This window comes from Sebastes fasciatus, chromosome 22 (genome assembly GCF_043250625.1).
Source record: "Sebastes fasciatus isolate fSebFas1 chromosome 22, fSebFas1.pri, whole genome shotgun sequence".
NCBI lineage: Eukaryota > Metazoa > Chordata > Actinopteri > Perciformes > Sebastidae > Sebastes > Sebastes fasciatus.
In genome coordinates this window covers 2335323-2361826 of record NC_133816.1, presented here as the reverse complement: position 1 = coordinate 2361826, position 26504 = coordinate 2335323, and the positions used below count along the sequence as shown (strand labels likewise).

The window sequence follows — 26504 nt, the reverse complement described above, 5'->3', positions numbered from 1 at the left end:
TGCCCTCCTCTCTTGTCTCCTCTCTCTTGTTTCATCTCCTCTCTTCTTCTCTTGTCTCCTCTCTCTTGTTTCCTCTCCTCTCCCTTGTTTGCTCTCCTCTCCTCTCTTGTCTCCTCTCCTCCTCTCTCTTGTTTCCTCTCCTCTCCTCTCGTCTCCTCTCCCTTGTTTCCTCTCCTCTCCTCCTCTCTTGTCTCCTCTCCCTTGTTTGCTATCCTCTCCTCTCTTGTCTCCTGTCCTCCTCTCTCGTCTCCTCTCTTGTCCCCTCCTCTCTCATTTCCTCCCCTTTCCTCCCTTGTTCCTCTCCTCTCTTGTTTCGTTTCCTCTCTTGTCTCCTTTCCTCCCCTCCTCTCGCTTGTATCCTCTCCTTTCATTTCCTCTCTTGTCTCTTATCCTCATCTCTCTTGTTTCCTCTCCTCTCCTCCTTTCTTGTCTCTTATCCTCTTTTGTTTCCTCTCCTCTCCTCTCGTCTCCACTCCTCTCTTATTTCCTCTTCTCTCCTATCCTCATCTCTCATTTCCTCTCCTCCACACCTCTCTTGTCTCCTTTCCTCATCTCCCTTATTTCCTCTCCTCTCGTTTCCTCTCCTCTTCTCCTCTCTATTGTTCCTCTCCCCATGTCTCCTCTCCTCACTTGTCTCCTCGCCTCTCTCTTATTTCCTCTCCTTTCTTGTTTCATCTCCTCTCCTCCTTTCTCTTGTTTCCTCTCCTCTCATCTTTACCTTCGGTTTATTACGGGAAAAAATCACCATAAAACCGTTTGTGATTCTGTCATGGTTGCCTAGGAGATTTAGGAACATAATGGCCAGATAATTCAAATAATCATTATTTGCAGCTCCTGTCTGTGACCTTTGTTTCATGTCATCCCTCCTCTCGTTTCCTGTCACCTCTCTACCGGCAAGAATGTCCAACAATCCTAAGAACCTAAACGTCAGTGATTATTTCTTAGAGTATATTTGTGTTTTGCCAATACTGACAACTTGGCACCACAAAGCCAAGATGCCAAATTCCTCCACAAACGAGGGAGTAAAACAAACTCCTCGCCTCTCTATTCCCTCTCCTTCCCTTCTTAGTTTCCTCTCCTCGTTTCAAAGAGAGGAACGGGGAAGCGAAGGAGGAGGACATGAACGAGAGAGATTAGCTGCTGCTGACAGACGGTTTCTGCAGATCCCCGCTTTGCTGAGTCACCACATCTCGGTCTCTATACATAGTTCCACGCAAGACTTCATCTCCTCGACTCAAGCCGTTAATGCACACAGACACACGTGGTGATAATCTGAATTTCACTAGCTCCCCCCCCCCCTCGCTCTCTAGCAGTGAAAATCCAGTCCAGGCAAAGTTGTAAAGTCCAGGCAGGTCAGTGGTGCAACATCATGGCGTTGTCCTCCTCGTCGGGCGTGTAGAGTTGAGTCACGACGCGGATGTGAGAGATCTTCTTCACCGCCTTGTGAAACATGTGCTTCAGGTCCCTCGACTCGTTCGTCGCGATGCTGATGCGAGTACTGAGAGGTGGAGAGAGGATGGAGGAAAGAAGGGACAAAGGGAGGAAACAATTAATGCAAGATGAGAGAGGAAAATTGCTTTCCTAAAATATAAACAGAAAGTAATCATTAATGGAGTAGCTCAACCGCTTTCGTACCTCGGTAAGAGTGGTATCGATCTTCTCGTCTAACTCTCGGAAAGAGTTAGTCAAACTATTCTTTCAACTACAATAAACATCCTGGCTACTATAGAGACACCTGAGACCTCACAAACAGGAAGAACAGCAGATGTGTTTCCCAGCATCAACTTAGTGGTAGTGGGCCAAGTACAATTCAGGCGGCAACGTCGAGGTCTGAAAAGTGAAGCCAATGCTGAAGTGCCTAAAACCTGCATTCTCTCTAACAGCCAGCAGGGGGCGACTCCTCCGGTTGCTAAAAGAAGTCTGATTGTATAGAAGTCTATGAGAAAATGAGCCTACTTCTCTCTTGATTTATTACCTCAGTAAACATTGTAAACATGAGTTTATGATCTCAATCTCCAGTTTCAAGTCTTCTTCAATACAGCATGATGTTCATTTAGTAAATGATGGTCCCATTTAGAGTCAAATAGTTAGATAGAAGTAGCACTTCTGTTTGCAAATAACCAAGATGGCGATGGCCAAAATGCTGAACTCAAGGCTTTTTGTCGCTGTGTCTGCCATTTTCGTAGCTTCCTCTTGGATGTGCTTACAATCCGGCACCTGGTCGCTACGTGCTTTTGTACTTTACTCAATCCTCTCGTATCAATTCTGGTTGCAAAAAAAACAAGATGGCGACGACCAAAAACTCAGATGGAGACGGCCAAAAAACAAGATTTCAAAAGCCAAAATGCCGAACTTGAGGCTTCAAATCGGCATTCCACATGCCAGTGGGTGACGTCATGTTGACTACGTCCACTTCTTATACACAGATAAAGTTACAGTCAAAACCAGGTACCAAAACTAACATTAGACTTCATGAACATAAAAGGGGAAACACAGGAATGCAGGTCTGGATAAAGAACCAAGGCAGCTATGGTGACAACATCTGAATAGTGGTGAGAATGAACTAGCTGTCTGTGAAGCTACCTGACAAGAAACAAAGTTGACTTAAAGTCACAGACTGTTGGGATGAACAGATGCAACACGTCTGACATTAAATAGCAGTAACATGGCGATCATATGACATTTGTTTTCAAAACTTGTAAAGTAGAAGAACTGAGTTTTGTCAGTGACCAACTAATCAAAACGTTAATTCTCCCCCTTCTGGTGAAAAGAGTAAAGTGTTTTATTTTTATGGACAAAAATCCCCACATCCCTCACTTGAACTTCCACTAGATGTCGCTGTATTTCATTTGCATTTACTTGCAGCTCGTATAGAAATACGACAAAATAAATCTTTAATGCAAAACCTGCAGCAAGAAACATCTGGTCAGAAACAGGTACTGGTAAAGCAGAAAAACGTGAAAAATGAACACCATCATGATAGATTTTGCTAAAATTCTAAGGTTTTATTTTGAAATTCAGTTTCCAAATGGATAAAGAGAACTTCTGGATGTCAAATCTTTCAAAATAAAAGCACATATTTGCACCAGAACCCAATGTTTGACCAGCTGCTTCTTATTGTGGTAAAGATTTCCTCCTGAACTTTTTTAACATGTCACGTTCAAGATGCAACTAAATGCAAACAAACATCAGCGACACCTTGAGACCGTTCATGCTAACAAGTTTGCCAAAGGACGAGTAGTCACGTTGCCAACCGAGCCGGTAATGTTATAATTTTTTTTTTTAATAATGCATAACATTACCTCAGTTTTTCTTCTTTGCAAGCTGTTCCTGTTGTTGCCTCTCAGCTTTCCGTTTCTTGTACTGGGCTATCTCGGCCATCTGTAGCCCGTGGGCCATTTGCCTGTTGGGACGAAGTGAACAGCGTGAACACAGCGCACAAACACACAATCATGCATCTATCCTGAGGGTGGCCTGAAGGGTAGGCTGTCAACACATGATCACTGGCGGAAACACATTTATGTTGGTTTCGTCCAAATTATTTGAATGTAAAGGGCGGGTCCATCTGCGTTCTGTTCCGTTTTTGTCAAATAGAAACGCCCACTCAGCTGTTAGCCAAAAGCAGTGACGTAGGTTACCACGGTAAGCTAATCAATCAGGTTATCAATAATATGAGCGCTAGCCCTAGCTGAGTCAACGTTAGCTGTGCTAACTTTGGAAACAAGTTAAAGGGTTAGTTCTGATTTTTCGGAGTGGTGCTGTATGTATATTCACGTGTTCTGTGAGGTAAAATTACTGTTTTTGTAAATGAAGTCTGGTGGCTTTGAAGAGAGCGATATAATGGCTTCAGATCCCCGTTAGAAAGAGCTGTCTGGCGGCGAGGTAAAGCAGCTGTGGACAGGAGCAGCAGAAAAATTGATTTTAGCCTCCTAAAAAAGTCAATATCAGTTTAAGTGTACGCTATATTTAGAATATTTTCAAAGTTTTACCTCGCCATTAGACAGCCCTTTCCAACGCTGTTAAATCGCAGTCTTCAAAGCCACCAGACTCCATTCATAAAAACAGTAACTTTACCTCGCAGAACACAGGAGTTGTTTGTCTACTGCTGCATCGATCCGTTAGTTTGTTCGTTTTATCGTGTGACTTTTGGATTTGAACAAGCGTCCACAGCAGTACACTGCTTAGCTTCAAACTGGGAGCACCATCTAAGTTACTGTATGTAACGTTAATACACTGACTATAAGGATGTATACATACTGCACATGTAGCAGCGTCATCATGCAGAAACCTACGTCAGGTCATGTGGGAAAAAATTTGTAGAAGGGCTTGAAGGAAAAATATCATTTTGACACTAAAACATACTTTAACCAAAATGTGAATGTTTGGATTTTAATACAAAAGGAACACCACTGTGAAACTACAGAATGTTATAAAACCTAAATAATAATGGACCCACCCTTTAAACATGACAGTTTAACATTTTGGCAATTATGCTACTTTGGGTTCTTTCTGATTTTGGGCTTATACAAGTAAAATTGACTTCTGAGAGAGAGAGAGAGAGAGAGAGAGAGAGAGAGAGAGATGAGAAGATCGATTCCAATTTCATGATTGTGGGTTTAGTATGGAGCTAGAGCCGGGAGGCGTTTAGCCTAGCTTAGCATAAGACTGGGAGCAGGTGGAAACACACCATTTATTATATTCATCTGTTGCACCGCTTCACTGGCAACGCCAGGAAGTCACTACGCCTGGCTGTTGTTTGCCAAGAAATAGTTCCAACACGTAACTCCAAGTGAAAACCTCAAATTGTCAGTTTTATATTTCTGTTTTTGTATGGATTAAAGGGACTGTTTGTAAGAATCAGAAATGTCTTGTTAACAGCAACACCTGTGGCCGTTGAGTCAACGAAAGTCAGCGTCCTGTTGCTCGCGCTTGTGCTCGCTCTACATAGACATGAAGGAGCATCGCTCAACACAGTGAGGCGACACACGTCATCTAAAAGCACAATATCACTCTATATTTCAGCTGCTTGGCAGTAATGTTAGCTGACCAGACGAAGGTCTCTCCATGAATCACTGCTGATCCTAGTGTTGGCTTTTCCTGCCTCAGCCTCCCGACCGCGGCCGGAGGGAACAGGGGAGACAGCGGAGTTTTGGTCGGAGACGATAACGTTTCTCTCTGCGGAGCCCTGTCACTTCACAAGACACGGGAAACCTCTGTTGGTCTGGAGGAGCTGCAGCAGTTATTTCTGCACAAACGTCCACTGTACATTCACTAGATATTCTCAGAGCTAAACTAACTCTTCTGCAGTGTGGAGTGTGCGCGCAGGCACGTGAGAGGTGGAGCGAAAGAGTGAGAACGAGCGCGGTGTGTGAGTGAAGGCAGGCAGAGGAGCAGAGGAGCAGAGTACAGCAGAGACTCCGGTCCTGGAGACCAACGCTACGGTCTCCCCCGCGTCCTCCGACCGCGGCCAACACTGTTTAACAGACGGGCTTCACTAGATACAACCAAGTGCTTCACTGTAGTTTGTGTTGGAGTCCCGTCCGAACAGCGTAGCCACACGCGAGCGCGCATGGGACACCGACCCGCAATGATTTATACGTGGAAGAAGTTACAAACAGTCCCTTTAAACAAACGCCTTTTTTTCAATGCATTTCTCCCAGTACTATTCTTGAGAGTCTGTGCTCTTTGAGCACCAAAACCTGATATTTACTGTTCTAGTCTGGTGTCAGTTTTTGCAAGGATAAGTAAAATAGAAGATAATAGAGAGCAAGGTTTTGGTCAATTCTGGAACGTCTAGCAGATGAGATTGCTTGGCGTTATCAAAACAAGGGAATTATTTTTGGGGCAGACATGGTTCTGACTGAAAAACAGTGGAGGTGTTAGGGGAGCACAGAGTAAAAAGAGGAAGAAGACAGTCGTTCCTACCCGGTCTTGACCTCTGGAGGAACAGGAAGAGGTTTGCTAAATCCTTCTCTCCCTACAAGCCAGTAGGTCTCCTCTACTCCTTTCCCCTGAGAGAGAGACACATAGACAGGACTTCATACTCTGTAGACTGTACTTCACCCACATGCAGAAATCTCCGTAGTCTAAATAAAAAGCGTTGTACCTTGACTTCTGTCCTGCTCCTCAACTCGACCTTGTAGCCGAGATTTAAGTCCCGCAGGATCTGCACTGTACTCTGGTGAATGTGGATCCTGTAGGCTGCAGCAAGAAGAAACAGAATGGTGCTTTCTGTGGTTTCAGAGCAAGGTTGTGTAATATGACAATATAATATGTATTAATATTAACAATAGGATTGCAGCTAACAGTACTACTGTACTTAAGTATAACTTCAAGTTACTTTTGTACATTTTATTCCACTACATTTATCTGACAGATTTAGTTACTTTGCAGATTCAGATTATTAATACAAAAACATAATGATATATCATTATAAGTTAAGTTACCCAGCAGTATATAAAGTAAATAAAATGAGCTCCACTTTTACCAGCTGCAACATTAAAGTGATGAATGCATCAATAATTATAATACAATAATATATATTATTCTGCATAATGAATACTTTTACTTTTGGTACTTTAAGCATATTTTAATGCTAATACTGTGTATTAGCATTAAAATATAGTGCTTTTACTTAAGTAGGATTATCAATGCAGGACTTTTACTTGAAACAGAGTATTTTTATTAATTTATTTTATTATCTATTTTAACACTGTAGTATTGCTACTTTTACTTAAGTAAAAGATTATTTCTAGTATCGATCAATCTGGTGATTATTTTCTTGATTAATCTTTTAATCGTTCTGACTGTAAAATATCAGATGGTGATTTTATCAAATTGCTTGCATTATCCGACCAACAGTGCAACCCCCCCAAAATATTCAGTTTATTATCATCTGACAAAGACATTGAAGAAGCCTACTTGAAAAATGAGCGACACAATTAATCGACCATCAGAATAGTTGCGGATCATTTTCTGTCGATCATTCAGCTCTAAAATGTTCATATTTTTGCATCAATGTGAGGCTCTTTGTCAAGTATTTAGTTCACTGGATCTGCCGTAAACCAACATTTCTGTCTGATCATTTCATCCATAAACAGTTACTGTTCTTTTTGTACTTACGCAACCCGCTGGACTCCATACGAGAGGCGGTGGTCACTGTGTCTCCAAACAGACAGTAGCGAGGCATGGTGAGACCTACCACACCTGCTACACATGGACCTATAACAGTCAAACACATACACACACAGAGCTATTACCTCAAACGTTGGCTAAGTTATAGCAAGGGTTTGGATTTGCAAGAGACTCATGTAATTAATTTCATAACATGGCCATGCAGTGATATTCTTCACCTTTGTGACATCTGTTATTTTTGTGTATTATTGCTTATGTACAAAACCATCAATACAATGCTATATCATAATATACAACAGTGGGTCCCAACCTTTTTTGTTCTTTGAATGAATTTTAAACTGGATGTTGTTTTTTTTTCACTATTAGTCATGTAAAAGTGGATCATATATTCCATTATTTCTAACTGTCAATGTTTAGGTTTAGGCTCCTTTTTTTCTGTAGGTTTGGTAAAGTTTGTATTCGTATCACAACTTGAGTGATATAAAAACCATTTGTCCATTACTTTTAGCTCTCTATTGTGGCTTTTCTACTTGCTCGCCAACTAGTTTTCACACAGCACGTTGCGTTCAGGCGTTACAACTAAACTCAGGCTGGTTGGAGGCGTCTCCTGTACAATTGGCTTAGTGTAGCTGGGAGACCACAAATAAAACTAAATAATCAAAATAACCACATATTAGTATGGCTCGATAACCCAATGGAAATAATATAAACAACAGTAAAACTTACTGCTTTTCGGGGTTTAATTAATGAACCAATATATAAAGTTTAACTAGAAAAGCCTCCCAGTTGGATGCCTCCACCAACCAGTCAAGTCGCAGTTTATGTCCATGTCTGTCCAAAATGTCATCATTTTGTACTGTTTGTGTCAAATTGTCATAATCAGCATATGAATTCTTGAGTTATGGCCAAAAACGTGTTTTCTGAGGTCACAGTGACTTTTGGGACCTTTGACCGCCAAAATCTAAGCAGGTCATCCTTGAGTCCAAGTGGACGTTTGTGCCAAATTTGAAGAAATTCGTTCAAGGCGTTCCTGAGATATTGTGTTCATGAGAATGGGACCGATGTGAGGTCAAAGGGACCTTGACCTTTGACCTTTGACCACCAAAATCTAATCAGTTCAATCTTGAGTCCAGGTAGACGTTTGTGCCAAATTTGAAGAAATTCCCCCCAAGGCATTCCTGAGATATCACGTTTGTATGAATGGACAGACAGTGGTACGAACGGACGGACGGTGGAACGAATAGACGGACGGTGGTACAAACGGATGGATGGTGGTCAGACGGACGGTGGTATGAATGGACGGACGGTGGTACGAAAGGACGGACATTGGTACAAACGGACGGACGGTGGTACGAATGGACGGACGGTGGTACGAACGAACGGACAGTGGTACGGATGGACGGTGATACGGATGGACGGTGGTACGGATGGACGGTGGTACAAACTGATGGACGGTGGTACGGATGGACGGTGGTACGGATGGACGGAGGTACGGATGGACGGTGGTAAGAACGGATGGATGGTGTTTCGAACGGACGGAAGTTGGTACGGACGGACGGGGGTATGAACAAACGGACGGTGGTATGGATGGATGGAGGTACGAACGAACGGACGGTGGTACGAACAAATGGACGGTGGTACGAACGAACGGATGGAAGGACAACCCAAAAACATAATTGCTCCGGCTATGGCTGTCGCAGAGGCATGAAAATAACATTACACTGGGTAAAGTAGCTACCATTTCTGGGTCATATAAATATGACATTGCTACTGGGTCAAAATAACCACATATTAGTATGGCTGAATACCCCAATGGAAATAATATAAATAACAGTAAACAACCCATTGTCTTGGGTATGATTGGGGACCCAATGGTTTTATACCCATGGGTAGAGGGTTAAGTTTACCATGTACTGGGTCAGTGCTATATTGACCCAAGATTGGGAACCTTGATTGACCCAAATTGGGTTAAAATTGACCCGGTTCTTTTTAGCAATTATTTTTTGCGCTCCTTCCTGCGTCACCTGAGTGCAGTCCTATACGAATCCTGACAGGAACGTCGGGCATGTGTCTCATCTTGAAGGTTCCCACAGCGCTCAGGATGTCAAGCGCCATGTTGGCTATCTCAGCCGCATGGCGGTTGTCGTTGGGGACGGGAAGACCTGACGCCACCATGTAAGCATCACCGATAGTCTCCACCTAGAGTAGAAGGTAATAGAATGAGCAACAAGTGTAATCTAATGAGATTTACTGCCCCAATGTTAATATAGAAGATATAGAGATTAAAACACAGCACCTTGTAGACATCATGGTTTCCTATGATGGCGTCAAAAACCGTGTAGAGGTCGTTGAGCAGGTCGACCACTTCGATGGGTTCGCTGTTGGCTGAGATGGTGGTGAAGCCGACAACGTCGCTGAAGTAAAGCGTCACGTTGTCAAAGTGCTCCGGTTCGACTGTACCGCCCACCTTCAAAGCCTCGGCCACTGACCTGCAGGACAGTTTGATATGTGTGAAGTCGTTGAGATGATTCACAATGTTATTTATCGTCTTCTGTGTAGTGTCTATGTAAAACATATCTGGGAACGGAACAACGACACCTAGCTCATTTTACTCTTCACAGGTCATAAATACCTTGATAACATTCTTTTGTGTGAACACAAATTAATTTGCAGAAAAATAAATAATCTAAATGGCACATTCTTTTTTTTTTTTTATAGATATTATTTTTTTTTGCATATAGATATTTTGTACGACACTAGGTTGGCAGTTAAGGAACCCCACAATGTTCAATATTAAATTAATAAAAAAATGAAATAAATAATTATTTGAATAAATTGTATAAAATATATAAGTGAACCGACAACAAAAATAAAAGTGTTATTGGGGGGAAATGACATTATATAATTGAAAAACAGCATTTTGAAATTAAAAAGTAATTAATTAAAAAGTCCAATGTTATTATGAAAACAATAATAATACCTGAGTTTTAATAATTTATTAAATTTATTTATTTAACTTACACAATTCATTCATGTTTTTTATTTATTTATTTATTCATTCATGTAATATTGAACACTTTGGGGCTCCACAGACAGACTCAGTAACACGCACATTTTCTGCAGTGTGTGAGTATAATTTTGATTCATGTTCAGTGTTTTCATATATTTACATGCAAAACAAACATATAAATCTGCAACGTATAAGTGTTTTATGGTTGAACCTGAAATGCATATCCAGCCGATATCATAATTTGGCTGCATGGAGTTAATGTTTGTGTATATACAACCTTCTCAGCGTATTTGGTGTGTTTTGTACGAGTGTGTATGTGTTCGTCTACGTTAACTCACGGAGGAAGCATCTGTGTCAGCAGCTTCTCTGTCTTCTGTTTCTCGATCTCCAGCTCCTCCGTTCGCTCCCGGATCAGCTCCTCCAGGTTAGACGAGTACTGCTCCAGCATCCTCAGCATGGAGTCTATGATGTTGGTCTTCTTCCCCTTGTTGATGTTCTTAAACTGAGAGGAGACAAAGGAATAAAGGACATGAAGTACAGGTAACAATACGTTTAGTTTATTAAGTCCAATATAACCAAAAGAGCCCATTGAGTTGTGTCACCTCACCCTAAAATCATCTGAATTCATTCATTCCCAAACAATACTGACTCCCAAATTGATTTCACCAAAGACAAACAGACAATTTTCAATCCAATATGCTATTTGGTTCAGAATTTTAATAATAAATGCTGATGAATTTAGAGGAACAAACTGTGGTAAACTGCTACCAAGCTACGTTACACATTCTGTCGTATAGAAAACTCTCAAAATGTCTTTTTTTTGTCTTCACTCTCTCTTATGTTAGTAGCAAAATATATTCTTTTAGTTGAAGAAGTTAATTTAGTTATTTAAATTATTAGCTGTTAACTTTTCCCACCTAATGCTTCAACTCATGACTTTTATTACACTACAAAATATTTATGTTCTGAGGAAGACTATGAAAGAAAAAAACGATTGAGTTAAATTATTATTATTATTATTATTAATATTAATAATTTAATTTTATTTTTAATATATATTTAGACAAATAAAGTTGAATTATTATTATTATTCATTCAATATTAATTTTTAAATATATATTTAAACAAATAACATTTTATTATTATTATTATTATTATTGTTATTATTATTATTATTATTATTATTATTATTATTAATAATAATAAATCTAGTTTATAATAATATGTAACATATCATAATCTTATTTGCCAAGTTTTATTTAATTTATTTATTTTTTTAACATTGAGACATCTTGCTAAAGGGGGGCCCCGGCCATAAGCTAATGCTATTTGGGGGGCCTTGGCATAGAAAGGGGTTGGGAACCCCTGCACTAAAAAATAGGCTTTAAATTAAGATTTATTTCCCTAAAAAATAAAGAAAACAGCACCAACATATCAACACTGGTTGTTTATAAAATGACCACTTTGGCCAACCAAGATATCAGTTTAACATCAACATTTTGTAGCATTTAAACGTGGATATTTTTTGTTCAAATTAAAGCGAAATGTAGTTAAAAATGTATAATCCACCTGGTCAAAGATCTCCTCAAAGCACAGTCTCTTGTCTGGCTGTTCGTTCCAGCACTGTTTCATCAGCTGGATGCACTCTAAAGGAGCGTAGTCCGGACTGACCACCGGGCGGAACAGAGGAGGAGGCTTACGCAGCTTCTCTATTATTTCTAAAACACAGAGAAGCAAACAGTTTGGATTTATGATCATTTTCTGTGTGTAAAAATGTTCGAGCAGCTTTAATTTGTTTGATAATGTAAGAGCAATTTTAAACTTAAGAAAAACAATATTTGGGGTGCTCAGAAACTCAGAGCACATGTGTTTTTTTTTAGGTGTGTTTGTGAAGTTGCTGTCTTGCCTTCGGCAGACATGTCCATCATGCAGAAAGGAGGCCCTCTGACCACCACTTCCTGCATGATGATGGCGAAGCTGTACACGTCTCCAAAATGAGTCCCGTGAAGCTCCGGCTGCCTGCTCCTCAGGATCTCCGGAGCCGTCCACAGAAGCTCTGGATCACACAGAGTTGCGTTAGTTTGGTGACAGCTCACACAAATGGTTTAATAATCTGAAATGTTCTTCTCACCGTCTGCGAGTGGTTCCACGTAGGAGAACCTCTGAGCCTCCAGAACCTCGTTGTAGCCGTAGTCTGTGACCTTCAGGACAAAACGCCCGTCCACCACGCAGTTACGGGACTTGAGACGAGTGTGGGACACTCCGCGGTGGTGGAGGTACTTCATACCCTGAGACAGAATGCAAACAAGTCAGCTATGGCACCGTAAGTGGTTTTTATACCACTTTCTACTTCTACTCTGCTGCATCTCAGATGGAAATATTGTACTCTTTATATATCTGACAGCTTTAGTTACTTTACAAATTAAGATTTTTGCATAAAAACATACAAAGAGCTCATAAAATATGATGTTTTGTTATAAATGAAACTACCAACAGTTAATACAAGTGCGGCTGAAACGATTAGTCGATTAATCAATCAGTTGTTTGTCAGAAAATTAATTGCCGATCATTTTTCATGGTTACAGCTTCATAAATGCAAAGATTTGCTGCTTTTCTTTTTAATTATTTAGATCTGTTTTTAATAATGTTGAGTTCTGGACAAAACAAACATTGTGAAGGTGTCACGTTGGGCTCTGGGTAATTGTGACGCTATTTCTTACCATTATCACTACTTTTACAAACAATCAATCCATTAAAGGGACTGTTTGTAAGAATCAGAAATTGCTTGTTAACAGCGATACTTGTGGCCGTTAATCAACGAAAGTCAGCGTCGAGCTTGCGCTTGTGCTCGCTCTACATAGACATGAAGGAGCATCGCTCAACACAGTGAGGCGACACACGTCAGCTAAAAGCACAATATCACTCTATATTTCAGCTGCTTGGCAGTAATGTTCGCCGACCAGACGAAGGTCTCTCCATGAATCAATGCTGATCCTAGTGTTGGCTTTTCCTGCTTCAGCCTCCGGGGCTGAAGCAGGAAGAGAAACGTTATCGTCTCCGACGGGGTGCCGGTGTCTCCCTCCGGCCGCGGTCGGAGGCGATAACGTTACTCTCTGCGGAGCCCCGTCACTTCACAAGACACGGGAAACCTCTGTTGGTCTGGAGGAGCTGCAGCAGTTATTTCTGCACATACGTCCACTGTACATTCACTAGATATTCTCAGAGCTAAACTAACTCTTCTGCAGTGTGGAGTGTGCAGCATGCACGTGAGAGTGGAGCGAAAGAGTGAGTGAGAACTAGCGAGTTGTGTGAGTGAAGGCAGGCAGAGGAGCAGAGTTCAGCAGAGACTCCGATCCTGGAGGCAAAGCTACGGTCTCCCCCGCGTCCTCCGACCACGGCCATCACTGTCTAACAGACGGGCTTCACTAGATATAACCAAGAGGTTTTGCTGTTTGTGTTGGAGTCTGAGTCTGAACAGCGGAGCCACACGTGAGCACACATGGGACACCGACCCGCAATGATTTATACGTGTAAGAAGTTACAAACAGTCCCTTTAATGGAGAAAATAATCAGCAGAAAATAATCAGCTCTAAAAATGTCCCATTCCACTGCCCCCCCCTCCCACCCACCCACTAGTCTTTTCTGCCCACGCCTTCCCTCCATTCTGACCTTAATTAAATCCAGTAGCAGCGACGACTTGAACATCCAGTCCAGTTTGACGTCTTCATTCAGCAGCAGGTCCTCCAAACTTCCTCTGGAGCAGAACTCGGTCACGATGGCGAACACGCCACAGTCTTTAAAGAAGCCCAGGAAGGGGTTGACATTCTCATGACGCATGTCCTTCATCTGCGGTCAAAAAACAGTGTTTATGATGCTGGTTACCATCAGCGTACGGCTGGTATTGTTTTCACCTTATGAGTCTGTGTGTGAGTCATCATGGTAAAACGTGGTCCTGGAGATGCCTACTGTAGCAGGAACTACCACAGAAGAAGAGTACTTTGCAAGGTGTTTACATTTCTGTGGACAGATTTTGTCACCTTGATAGCGTCACAACCGTACAAGATGCAGTCACCAAACTTTACAGTTGTGTAGTTAAGATCAAAATGAAGGTTGAATTCAAAGATTGGTGTGGTCCGAGCAGGGGCGCCGGAAGTAGAGGGGTAGGAAGTAGGGAACGTTACTCCCCTGGCGCGATTTGGCGTCGCGGCTGGTATGATCCAACACGCTCTAATCCCAAATCGTCACATACTGAGGCTTTGTCCGACCCCTTGGCGTCACTTTACGGTCACAACACGTGCTTAACGTTGTGAATTCAAACAAAAACACCTGCTTAGTTTCAGGCAACAAAAACACTTAGTTAGGTTTAGGAAAAACATTCTGGTTGGGCTTAAAATTATTACGTTTGTGAAGTGAAAATGAAACTCCACGTTGTGAAGACGGGACACAAACGAACTGCTGCTTGTAAGGTGAAAGTGAAACTTAACTCACGGCAGCTCACACGAACAGTGGTCTCCTGGAAGAAAGCCCTGTGTTCGTTGGGGCTGATTTGTCCCCCCCACTTTACACAACCTGGCCCGATTTGGCGTCGCGGCTGGTGTGATCCCATCGCAAGATGGTCACAAGCTGTATTTTTCATGACTTTGTTCAGTACAAATGGATACTTTCTCTGTTTCACAACAATGCCACATACCAGCTCAAACACATCGCTGGTTTTGGGGTTGATGCTGCTGAATGAGCCATCAGGAAGTCTCTTCAGCCACGCCCAGTCACCCTGGAGGAGAGAAAAAAACCCACCAAAGATCGGCTTTCTTATCTTTTTCAAGCTACTGAACTAATGCCTAGTTGACACTACACAATTTTAGCCCTGATTTTCTGCTCCCTGACAGTTTTTGAAGCTCCCCGACAAAAGCCCCAGATCAGAGGCAAATCGGCGTTGGCTCGCCGCTCGCATATCGGCGCTTGAGTGTCATGTGTGAGCTGCTCAAAGACGCGAGCCGAGAGGCTTGCCGGTGCTCGCCGATGCCTCGCAGATATTTCAGATATCTAGCATGCTAAATATCTGGACCTGTCGGGAACTCCGGCCACGAGCTGCGGCCAATGACAGCGCGAGACACGGGTTGAGGGGAAACCTGGGGGAGGAGCCTGCAGCAATAGGAACTTACTGTATGTGCTGCATTTACAACACGGAGCAAAGTTGTTGTTGCAACGAGAGGAATCATTTTTCTCGCATGTGTTTTCATGACAAAATCGGTATTGGTATATATATATTGCATTCGCTTTACCGCACCGTTGTGACGAAAAGAGAGCTGAGCCGGAAGACAAAGCTCTCGATCTAACGGTCAGTCTTGGTTCCTGCTCTCACCTATGGTCATGAGGGCTGGGTCATGACCCAAAGAACTAGATCTACCGGTCAGTCTTGGTTCCTGCTCTCACCTATGGTCATGAGGGCTGGGTCAGGACCCAAAGAACTAGATCAAGGGTACAAGCGGCCGAAATGGGTTTCCTCAGGAGGGTGGCTGGCGTCTCCCTTAGAGATAGGGTGAGAAGCTCAGTCATCCGTGAGGGACTCGGAGTAGATCCGCTGCTCCTTTGCGTCGAAAGGAGCCAGTTGAGGTGGTTGGGCATCTAGTACAGATACCCCATACGCCTCCCTTAGGAGGTGTTCCAGGCACGACCAGCTGGGAGGAGGCCACGGGGAAGACCCAGGACTAGGTGGAGAGATTAGATCTCCACACTGGCCTGGGAATGCCTCGGGATCCCCCAGTCAGAGCTGGTTAATGTGGCCCGGGAAAGGGAAGGTTGGGGTCCCCTGCTGGAGCTGTTGCCCCCGTGACCTGACCCCGGATAAGAGGTTGAAGATGAGTGAGTGTGAGTTAAATTGTACTTAGAACCGAATGGTTAGCCGCTGATTTGACTAACACAAATGGGACACTAAAATTGCAATTGGCAATGTCAGTGACCTCCTGTCGCCGGTCAGTCATGTAGTGAGAAAAGTACAGAGATCCGACGACTTTGAAAGTCGTGTAGTGTGAACTTAGCTTAAGCTGATGCTACCACGTAAAGATTAAGGTTGGCAAAATATCCCCAAACCATCAAAAGTTTATGGTGATGAAACGGTTTTCTTCTTATTTATCTTATGGTAGATTATTCTGGCAGGCTAAAAAGTCAAAAGCACCTGGACGAAGCCTCAATCAACCTGAAACACATCAGATTACTAATAAAACTGCCAAAATGAGATGAAGACATTTGATTTAGGCTACTTTACAGTTTAGAGAGGACTTATCAAACTGACTGTCTCACCTCGAAAATGACAACGTTGGAGTTCTCGTAGGTGGCGGGAGATTGGGTGGAGACGGGCGATGTGACGTCTGACATGCTCCTCACGCCGCTCGCCCTGCTGTCATCCAGACTCAGCTTCTATAAAGGAGTCAAAGTTCAGAATGTGACACAAAGATTCTAATCAGTTTTTCTACTTTAGACTCATTTTAAGGGCAACCTCAGTACAGGGGCGGAAGAAGTATTCAGATGACTTACTTATTAGTCATTTGGAGTAGTAACACCACAGTGTAGAAATACTAATAATATATAGTAAAATTCCTGCTTTCAAAATTGTACTTACTTTACTTCAGTTTACATTTATTATGTATTGTTATATATTTTTTTAATGTTTAACTTTATTCACCAGTTTACATATATGCATATATTTCACTTACATTATACAATTTATTTTGTATTTATTTTATTGTATTTTATTTTATTTTATTTTATTTTATTTGGGGGAAGGGAAGGGAAGGAGGGGATATTTTTATAAACTGGAAGAGCAAATAAGAGCCCTTTGTCAGATAGATATACATACATAAGATACATAGATAAAAAACAATGAATACCATGATTCTATACTTATATTAATATGATCCATATCAAGTATTACTGATGTGTAAATGCTGATGATGTGCTGGTATACTCAATTTAACCTCCATGGGTGGAAATACTCAAGTAAAGTACCTCAAAATTGTACTTAGTTACTTTCCAGCACTGTCTCAGCAACACAAAGACCGCCAAATATGATGTTCAAGAAATATGGATTTATTTAATTGAGAATGTATAACAACTTCCTCTAGCGTAGTTTTACTTCTGTAACGAATACAACAAGTAAAAGCACAAGTCAATCGGACTGACCTTGTTGCTTAGCGACGGGTTGATGAATGTGACATCAGCCAGAGTCAGCAAGATCCTGTTTGGACCCTTAAGCAGTCGGATCTTTGTGATGCGTCGCCTAGGCAACAAGAGACAGCAGACAGAGGGATGCAATTCATTAGTGACAAGAAACATCTTTATTTGTGATTGATAGTGAGAAAAAAATAAACTATAAACTATAAACTATATGTGTTCGTAATAAAATTACGGAAATAATTATTATTTTAAAATGATAAAGATATTCCAGAGCAACATGACTTCCTGTTGACTTTGTACCTGATGCAGTAAATAAATGCCACTCCAAAAATAGAGGCAGCTATCGCTCCGAGGAACGCGCCGATGGTCGAGAACAGATCCACACCTGGAACAAGAAAAACAGTTTTGGAGATTTAATCAGGCGGCAATCTCCGGTTCTGAGAAGTGAAGCCAACGCTGAAATGTCTTACGTTCTTTCTAACAGCCAGCAGGGGGCGACTCCTCTGGTTGCTAAAAGAAGTCTGATTGTATAGAAGTCTATGAGAAAATGAGCCTACTTCTCTCTTGATTTATTACCTCAGTAAACATTGTAAACATGAGTTTATGGTCTCAATCACTAGTTTCAAGTCTTCTTCAATACAGCATGATGTTCATTTAGTAAATGATGGTCCCATTTAGAGCCAGATAGACCATAAAGCAGGGGATGCTTTAGGGTGGGGCTACCTTGTGATTGACAGGTTGCCACCACGAAGTTGTCTGGTCTGGGAGTTGTCCGTGTTTTTGTCTTTTTCACAGTGTGTTTTCATTTCATGAACTTAATTTTAACATTTTTTGTCGCCTAAAAATGTCTTATTCAGCGTTTGGTTGTACTTAGCTCCACCCTCTAATGTCACTTCAGGTTGCAAAAAAACAAGATGTTGATGGCCCAAAACCAAGATGGCGACAGCCAAAAACCAAGATGGTGATGGCCAATAACCAAAATGCCGACAGCCCAAAACCAAGATGTGACCGTCGCCAACTTGGTTGTTGGCCATCGCCATCTTGGTTTTTGGCCGTCGCCATCTTGGTTTTTGGCTGTCGCCATCTTGGTTTTGGGCCGTCAACATCTTGGTTTTTGGCTGTCGCCATCATGGTTTTGTTTTTTTTTGCAACCAGAAGTGACACGAGAGGGTGGAGCCAAGTACAACCGAGCGCTGAATAAGACATTTTAAGGCGACCAAAATGTTACAATTAACTTTCATGAACTGAAAACACACTGTGAAAGGGTTAAAGGTTTAAGACGAAAACACGGACAACCCCCTTTATGGTCTATCTGACTCTAAATGGGACCATAATTTACTAAATGAACATCATGCTGTATTGAAGAAGACTTGAAACTAGTGATTGAGACCATAAACTCATGTTTACAATGTTTACTGAGGTAATAAATCAAGAGAGAAGTAGGCTCATTTTCTCATAGACTTCTATACAATCAGACTTCTTTTAGCAACCAGAGGAGTCGCCCCATGCTGGCTGGTAGAAAGAACGTAAAACACTTCAGCATTGGCTTCACTTATTGAAACCCCAAAGTTCCCACTGGTGTACATACAGGAATATATATAACAGCAAACCTAAATAACCAGCATGCACGCATGAATGCACAGTGTTTATATTTGTGTGTGTGTTTCTAACCCCCTGAGCAGAGGACTCCAGGAGTAAACCAGCAGGGGGCGTCCTTTCTGGGTGCGTAGCCGTGAGGGAAGTGGATGTCTCGACCCATGTAATGCACCATACCGGCCTCCATGTCGATCCTGTCATTAATCAATTCAGTCAAGTCAGACTACAGCCTGAAAGATGTGGGTACGCTCCTTTAACTCATCAACCTGCTGTAGCTAAAGTTCTTTCCTCATGTACCTGTATGTTGGCTTCAGCTCCCAGGAGAGTCCATCTGTGTCCAGTATGAGGTAGTCCAGCAGAGCCGCTCCAGAACCGTTGGTTTTGATCGGGTAACTGAAGCCCTGCAGCGTGAAGTAAGATATGTAGTTGGAACTTTTTATTATGGGATTTTTATTTGATCTCAACATTTTTTTAAATTTAATGGAAATATGAACTGTTTGATAACCAATAGAAGTACTCTTAACTGAGAACATCTTTACCTTGATTTTTTATTATTTAAAACATTTATTATATTCTATATAACATTAAGTCCTGTGACACTATATTGTATGGAAATAAATGAATGTGAAAATTTTTTTATCTACAAATATTCTCAAATCCTATTATTTGGTATACAAAATATATACATGTACAGTCAAATATTTGTGTAATATTTGTCTAAGGCTGCCACCTATGTTACGCAACAAGTATTTATTTTTCTTCTAATACCGGTGTATTTAAAAGAAAAGGTTTTGTTGTGCCTCAGTAAGTTCACTGTTACTTACCCTTACCCTTACCATGCAGTAATCCTCATAAATTGTGCATAAATTGCACTATGACATAACTAATTTGTTAATATATTGGTATAAATTAAGGCTGTCAATTGATTAAAATATTTAATCGCATTTTGTATCTGTTCAAAATGTATCTTAAAGAGAGATTTGTCAAGTATTTAATACTCTTATCAACATGGGAGTGGACAAATATGCTGCTTTATGCAAATGTGTGTATATATTTATTATTGAAAACCAATTAACAACACAAAACAATGACAGATATTGTATAGATATAGACCCTCACAGGTACTGCATTTAGTTAAAAAAATATATATTATTTTGGAGCTTTTACCATGCAGTTTTCTTAATAAATAGTTTTTATAGAAGTTACAAATACATTCTAGTTTTAAAATGTTCAATCCTGCACCATGACATAACTCCCACTTATAATATAATGATAACTAATATTATATTAATATTTACAACATTTCCTTCTACCTGTTTTAGACTCCAAACTTTGACAATCAACAAATTTCTACTGAACACAAATGTCATTTTCTGATATAATAGGCACATTTACTGTTTATTTTAAATACTGTGCGTCTTATTCACGATCCTCTTGTCTTGGTACCTGGAAGTCCAGGTTGCGGGTGTGTCTTGCCAGGTTTCCACCAGACATCCACTCCCCGCTTTCCCGAACCCGATGCACTGCGTGAGCCATGAAGAGGACGGAGCTGTAGATGGTGCCAAAGAGTGGAGACACCTGCAGGACACACGGACAGATTGAACTGCCTTGCTCAAGAGCTATCTTAACAGTGCACACGAGCCCTCCTCTCCAACCTCTACAGTCCCATTTATCACCTGCTGAGGCTTCAGCGTCTTGGCCACCTCCCCCCTCTCCATGGCCTCCCTGTAGGCCTCGTAGAAGGACACCCGGGGTGAATCGATGGTGACGGTTAACACGGCGTCGTAGGCCCGCAGCAGTTTGCTGTTCCTCTTCAGAGCCGGGTAGGTCACGTTGCGGTAGGGCAGGCTGTAGAGCAGGGTGTCGTAGGGCACAAAGACCAGGGAGCCGTCGATCAGTTTCATATCGTAGGCCGTCTCTAAGAGCAGCTTCTGGGGTTCACCGCCGATCAGCGCAGAGTGCATGCAGAGGATCACAACTAGGACGAGACATGATACGAGATGCAGATTACAGGTTTCTGTCTGATCAGGATTCATTCATTTAAAACTATTAGTAAGTAAATCAAATCTTAAAGAAGGAACTGGAGCTCACCTCGTATTTCTCTCATCTTGCGGAGTTTGGTCAGAGTTCGTCTGATGCCGTGAGGTGTGTTCTCCATAAAACTGACCAGTCTGACCGGCAGGCCGTGGCTCCGTAAGGAATCAGCTACCTGGACGGGACAGAGACAACACACACACTGACATGGATGGATTACTGAGCAGGCCAACCGGGCACAGGCCCAGGGGCCCAAAGTGTCCTTCGAAGAGACACGTACCGACCACGAAGGGATGCAAAATGGCCGCAAAGAGACACAAAATGACTACAAAGAGACACAAAACAACTACAAAGAGACACAAAATGACCACAAAGAGACACAAAACAACTACAAAGAGACACAAAATGACCACAAAGAGACACAAAATGACCACAAAGAGACACAAAACAACTACAAAGAGAGACAACAGAACAAAAAGACACAAAATGACTAAATAAAGACAGACCGACTACAAAGAGACACAAAATGACTACAACAAGACATAAAACCACCAAAAAGACACAAAACAACAAAAGGAGGCAAAAGCATCACAAAGTCTGTGTGTCTTATATGTAGATGTGGTGGGGCCTTTTACATGTCTGTCCCCAGGGACCCGTTGTCTCATAATCTGCCCGTGCAGACTGACCGGTCGAAAACCATGAACTCAAACAAGGTTACAGCAAGAAAAAGAGAGTAGATGTAAATAAAATAGTCTCTCTTTGACCTCCACTGTTTGGATTTATCTATACTAGAAAAACCAACAGCTGTTCTTTTGTTGTGAGGAGAAAATATTCAAACCTTGGTGGCCGTCTCCACCCAGATGTCCTCTGAGGACGAGATGATGGCGACGTGGGCCCACCTGAAGTAGTTCATGACGCTGAGCAGCACCCAGGTGGGCCTCGGCATGGAGCGGGCAAAGGTTGGGTGGCTCCGAACATCGTCCAGCTCATAGCCGACACAACCCCAAGGAAACAATGCCTGGGGGAGTAGAGGAGATGTGACCACACATACAGTCAACAAGTCCCTCTACAATATAATTCCCTCAGAAACACCTACCTTGTTCCAGCCTTTGCTCAGCATTGAAGCAGAGTCACAGTAGCCGGGGTTGGCTGGTCCAATGTACCCGGAGGCCTTGGTGTGGAAATCCATGAACTTCTCCAGCGCCCTCGATGTCTCACATGGCTCCTGAAAAGTGGTCCATAAATGAATCAATGTACCAACCGGACAGATTAATTCACATTCAAGCTGATGAAGGTGAGATCACTATCGCACCTGCAGCACATTATACTCAAACGTCACAGCGTAGGACAGCGAGGGGTCCTTGTTGATGCGGTTGACGGCGAGCTGTGCCGCCACACTGGGGAGGGCTTTCGCAAAGAGAGGGTCGCACCCCCACGGCCCCAACACCCCGACCCGAAACCAGGCTGCTTCTGCTGGGCAGGGCAGTAAACACAGGGAGGCCAGGAGGACCAGGAGGGGCCTCAGGACGCCGTGGAGGGATGGAGGAGAGAGATACATGCGTGACAGAGGAAGGTGGGATAAAGTTAAGGAAGAAGAGGGAACAGAAGAAAGTTGGGATGCAGCAAAGTGGTTGACAGGAGAGAAGTGAAGACGAAGAGGAGGAACGGAGGAAGGGGTGACGTCAGAGGTTTTGTCTGGTGTCTGCTTCCATGTTGGAGGTGAGGAGATGATGAAGGCACGTCGCTGTGGTTGCATCTAAAGGCTTAACAGCTCCAGAGCTCACAAGAACCAGGAGGAAGACGGTCTGAAGGTGCTGCTTCCCTGGAACAACGAAGGATTTGGAGAAAGGTAAAAGTTTTATAAAGATGCTCTGATAGTGTTTGAAGAAGTAAAAGTACCAATACCAAGATGTAAAAATACTTCATTACCAGTTAAAAATCCTGCATTTAAAATCCTACTTAAAGGGACAGTGTGTAGGATTTGGCGGTATCTAGTGGTGTGGTTGCAGATTGCAACAAACTGAGTACCCCTCCGCTCACTCCTCCCTTTCAAGACTGAGGTAACGAGTTTAAAACCGCGGTAACGCCGTTCTCCTAACTCAGAGGCCATCCATACCATAATAACACTACTTTAGGAGCAACGGAAGTCAGACGGCGGCTGGCGGTACCACGGTTTAGCACTCTGTGGATCACGTTTCTGCAGTTTCACAAGCGTGTCGGAGAACTACGGTGGCCTTCAGGTAACGTTAAAACATGAAAGTCTCTCTCTAGAGACAGAGTTTGGTTTGTCCGTTCTGGGCTGCCGTAGAAACATGGTGGAGCAACATGGAGGACTCCATGAAGAGGACCCGCTCCCTATGTAGATATGAAGGACTTATTCTAAGCTAACAAACACACAACGATTCTTAGTTTCATATGATTATACACTAATGAAAACATAGTTATGAATATTATATTCCATTTCTGCTAGGAGATGCCCCGAAATGTTACACACTGCTCCTTTAAGTAAATAACTATTATTGATAAATGTGAGAGGTAAGGGATTGGGGCTTTGTGTCGGGGTCTCTCATCGCCCTGAAGGGGTTTATTTCACAACAATGACCCGCTAGCTGTACATTATCCCGCTTATTACACGGCTACTTACTGAAGAAATCAGTAGAGTCCGACATCAGAACTGTGTCCATAGCAACGGTCTGTTATACATAGCAACGGTCTGTTATACATAGCAACGGTCTGTTATACATAGCAACGGTCTGCTATAGATAGCAACGGTATGTTATAGATAGCAATGGTCTGTTATACATAGCAACGGTCTGTTATACATAGAAACGGTCTGCTTTACATAGCAACGTAGCAACAGTCTGTTATACATAGCAACGGTCTGTTATACATAGAAACGGTCTGCTTTACATAGCAACGTAGCAACGGTCTGTTATACATAGCAACGGTCTGTTATACATAGAAACGGTCTGTTATACAGAAAAAACAGACCTCAGAACACCGTGATTGACCAATCAGAATCGAGTATTCAACACAGCCGTGTAATAAACAAACAAATTAAACACAAGATGGAAGAAGACAGCTTCATAATGTTTTATGTGACTTTCAATGTAATTTTAATGGAAAACAAAGTCTTGCTAGAGCAATAGTTTTAGTGACGTTAGACTGAGGAGATTGTACCCGGCTCAGTCAGCTACAGCAGGATTATTATTACTCCCATACCTGCAGCACTGTATCATAATCCTCATGTGACTGAGAGAAGACAAACCCAAGCGGGTCGGCCCTAAAATGTCTGACTTTTGTTGATTCTGCATGTACTGTAATGCATATTGAAAATACTTGATCTTCAAGAACCTTAATCAGAACCAGAATCACCTTTTATTGGCTAAGTATTTGTAGATAAACAGGGTATTCACATCCAAAAAAAGGTATATGTACCGCGATAGGTACCGCGATTATAACGCATTAACACCACTTACATTTTTTAGCTTTGTCGCAATTCAGTTTTAAAGCCAGAGTGAAGATACTGGTATCATATGAAACTAGAAAAAAACCTGATGAATCCATCGGTACCAACCATGTCATACTAGCTTGTCACGAAAGACGCTAAATAACGCTCTAAACTGAAGCTAAATTTTGGCGAGGAAAAACTGTCATGTCCATTTTCAAAGGTGTCCCTTGACCTCTGACCTCCAGATATGTGAATGTAAATGGGTTCTATGGGTACCCACGAGTCTCCCCTTTACAGACATGCCCACTTTATGATAATCACATGCAGTTTGGGGCAAGTCATAGTCAAGTCAGCACACTGATACACTGACAGCTGTTGTTGCCTGTTGGGCTGCAGTTTGCCATGTTATGATTGGAGCATATTGTTTTATGCTAAATGCAGTACCTGTGAGGGTTTCTGGACAATACCTGTCATTGTTTTGTGTTGTTAATTGATTTACAATAATAAATATGTACATACATTTGCATAAAGCAGCATATTTGCCCACTCCCATGTTGATAAGAGGATTAAATACTTGACAGATGTCAGTTTAAGGTACATTTTGAAGAGATTAAAAAAATATGTGATTAATTTGCGAATAATTGCGATTAAATATCGTATTGATCGATTGACAGCCCTCGTACACATACAAGGAATTTGACTCAGATTTTTTTATAACTAGAGATAACAGCCAGGAACAAGGAACACAAAGCTGGACAAATAAATGTAAAGAATAAAATAGCTGTACATATATAAATATTCTAAAAGCGCCAATGACCAACAGTACAAAATATAATTAGAACTAAACATCTATAGACCAATCAAGTGTTCTGTAATAGTGCAAATAAATAACTACTGAATGGATATACTGGTTGATTATGTACAGTATGTGCATGTGTGCATGTCTATATACAGCCTGTAAGATTTATATTGACAGTGACAGTAAACAAAAACAGTAAAATCATAATCTATAATGGGAGCAGTGGGTGTTTTGGTGTTTCAGGGTTTTTGACAGCAGACTGATTTGTTCATCAAGATTTCTTTGGATGTTAAAAACAACAACAAGATGCTTTATTGTTTTATTGTCTGATGTAATAAATGTCCTCATGTCTGCGCCTTCATTCATGTCAGACACAACAACACAGTCGTCCAGACACTATTAGCTGATCGTCATCTTTTAAATGACTTCACAAAACTCATGAAGCAGATTGTTCTATATGTTCTTCTGCTCATAGCTGGTATTTCATCCTGTTATTCTCATTAAAGGACTCCTACCATGCATTGATGAGACGGACAGGTCACGCTTCTCTCCGAGGCGAATCTTCTGACGCCACGGCGACGGGTACTTTCATCACTTCCTTTTTCGTTTACACCCAAAAGGCAGAAAAGTTGTCCATCAGGAACCAAGTGAGTGTTACTGCATTATGAGGATATATGTGTGTGTGTGTGTGTGTGTGTGTGTGTGTGAGAGAGATGACCTAGAACAAGTGTGTGACCTGTCCTGTCAGATTATATCAAATCCAATCAGGACCTCTGTAGCTGTAAGCCGCACTGACTGAGGTGAAGTGAAAATCATCATCATCATCATCATCATCCTTCTTCTTCTTCTTCTTCTTCTTCTTCTTCTTATTCTTATTCTTATTCTTCTTATTATTCTTCTTCTTCTTCTTCTTCTTCTGTCAGACATGGAAATGTTTGATTTAGGTTATGTTTTTACAGCTTCATGTGCAGACCAGATGGCTGAGAGGAATGTAGCAGCAGTGGTGCGTGTAGTGTCCAACACACTGGTCTGAATCCACTGGCTTTTATATGCACACACGTGGTATTTAATAGCAGATTTTTACAGATGTACAGAATCTCTTTTTAAATTTTTTAAATTTGACTGCAGCTTCACTCATGATTCAGGTAGCTGCAGAGGAATGAATCATCATTTCCTTATTTTCCAATTACTTTCAATCATCTGTAAATAACAAAGTTACTCGCAAACTGCCGATAGCTTTACGAGAGAGGAGGAAATGATCTCGCAAATGTGGTGAAACGGGCTCTGGGAATTGCAATGTGTGTTTT

General features: G+C 41.9%; 1 protein-coding gene across 1 annotated transcript; it reads right to left on the bottom strand.

Annotated features, from left to right (window-relative positions):
• Positions 1-1360: 1360 nt before the first annotated feature.
• gc2 (guanylyl cyclase 2) lies at positions 1361-25921 on the bottom strand. The gene is made up of 25 exons (XM_074623241.1): positions 25713-25921; positions 22260-22769; positions 22044-22172; positions 21786-21965; positions 21005-21122; positions 20590-20891; positions 20360-20491; positions 19211-19314; positions 18989-19107; positions 17618-17702; positions 17324-17420; positions 16445-16561; positions 14835-14915; positions 13814-13990; positions 12276-12432; positions 12051-12200; positions 11714-11862; positions 10483-10646; positions 9431-9623; positions 9159-9333; positions 7123-7221; positions 6107-6201; positions 5926-6011; positions 3303-3403; positions 1361-1498 (listed from the first exon to the last, which is right to left on the bottom strand). Exons 2-24 carry the CDS (start codon positions 22701-22703, stop codon positions 3304-3306), a joined length of 3453 nt encoding a protein of 1150 aa, XP_074479342.1. The 5' UTR covers positions 22704-22769; positions 25713-25921; the 3' UTR covers positions 1361-1498; position 3303.
• Positions 25922-26504: the final 583 nt, after the last annotated feature.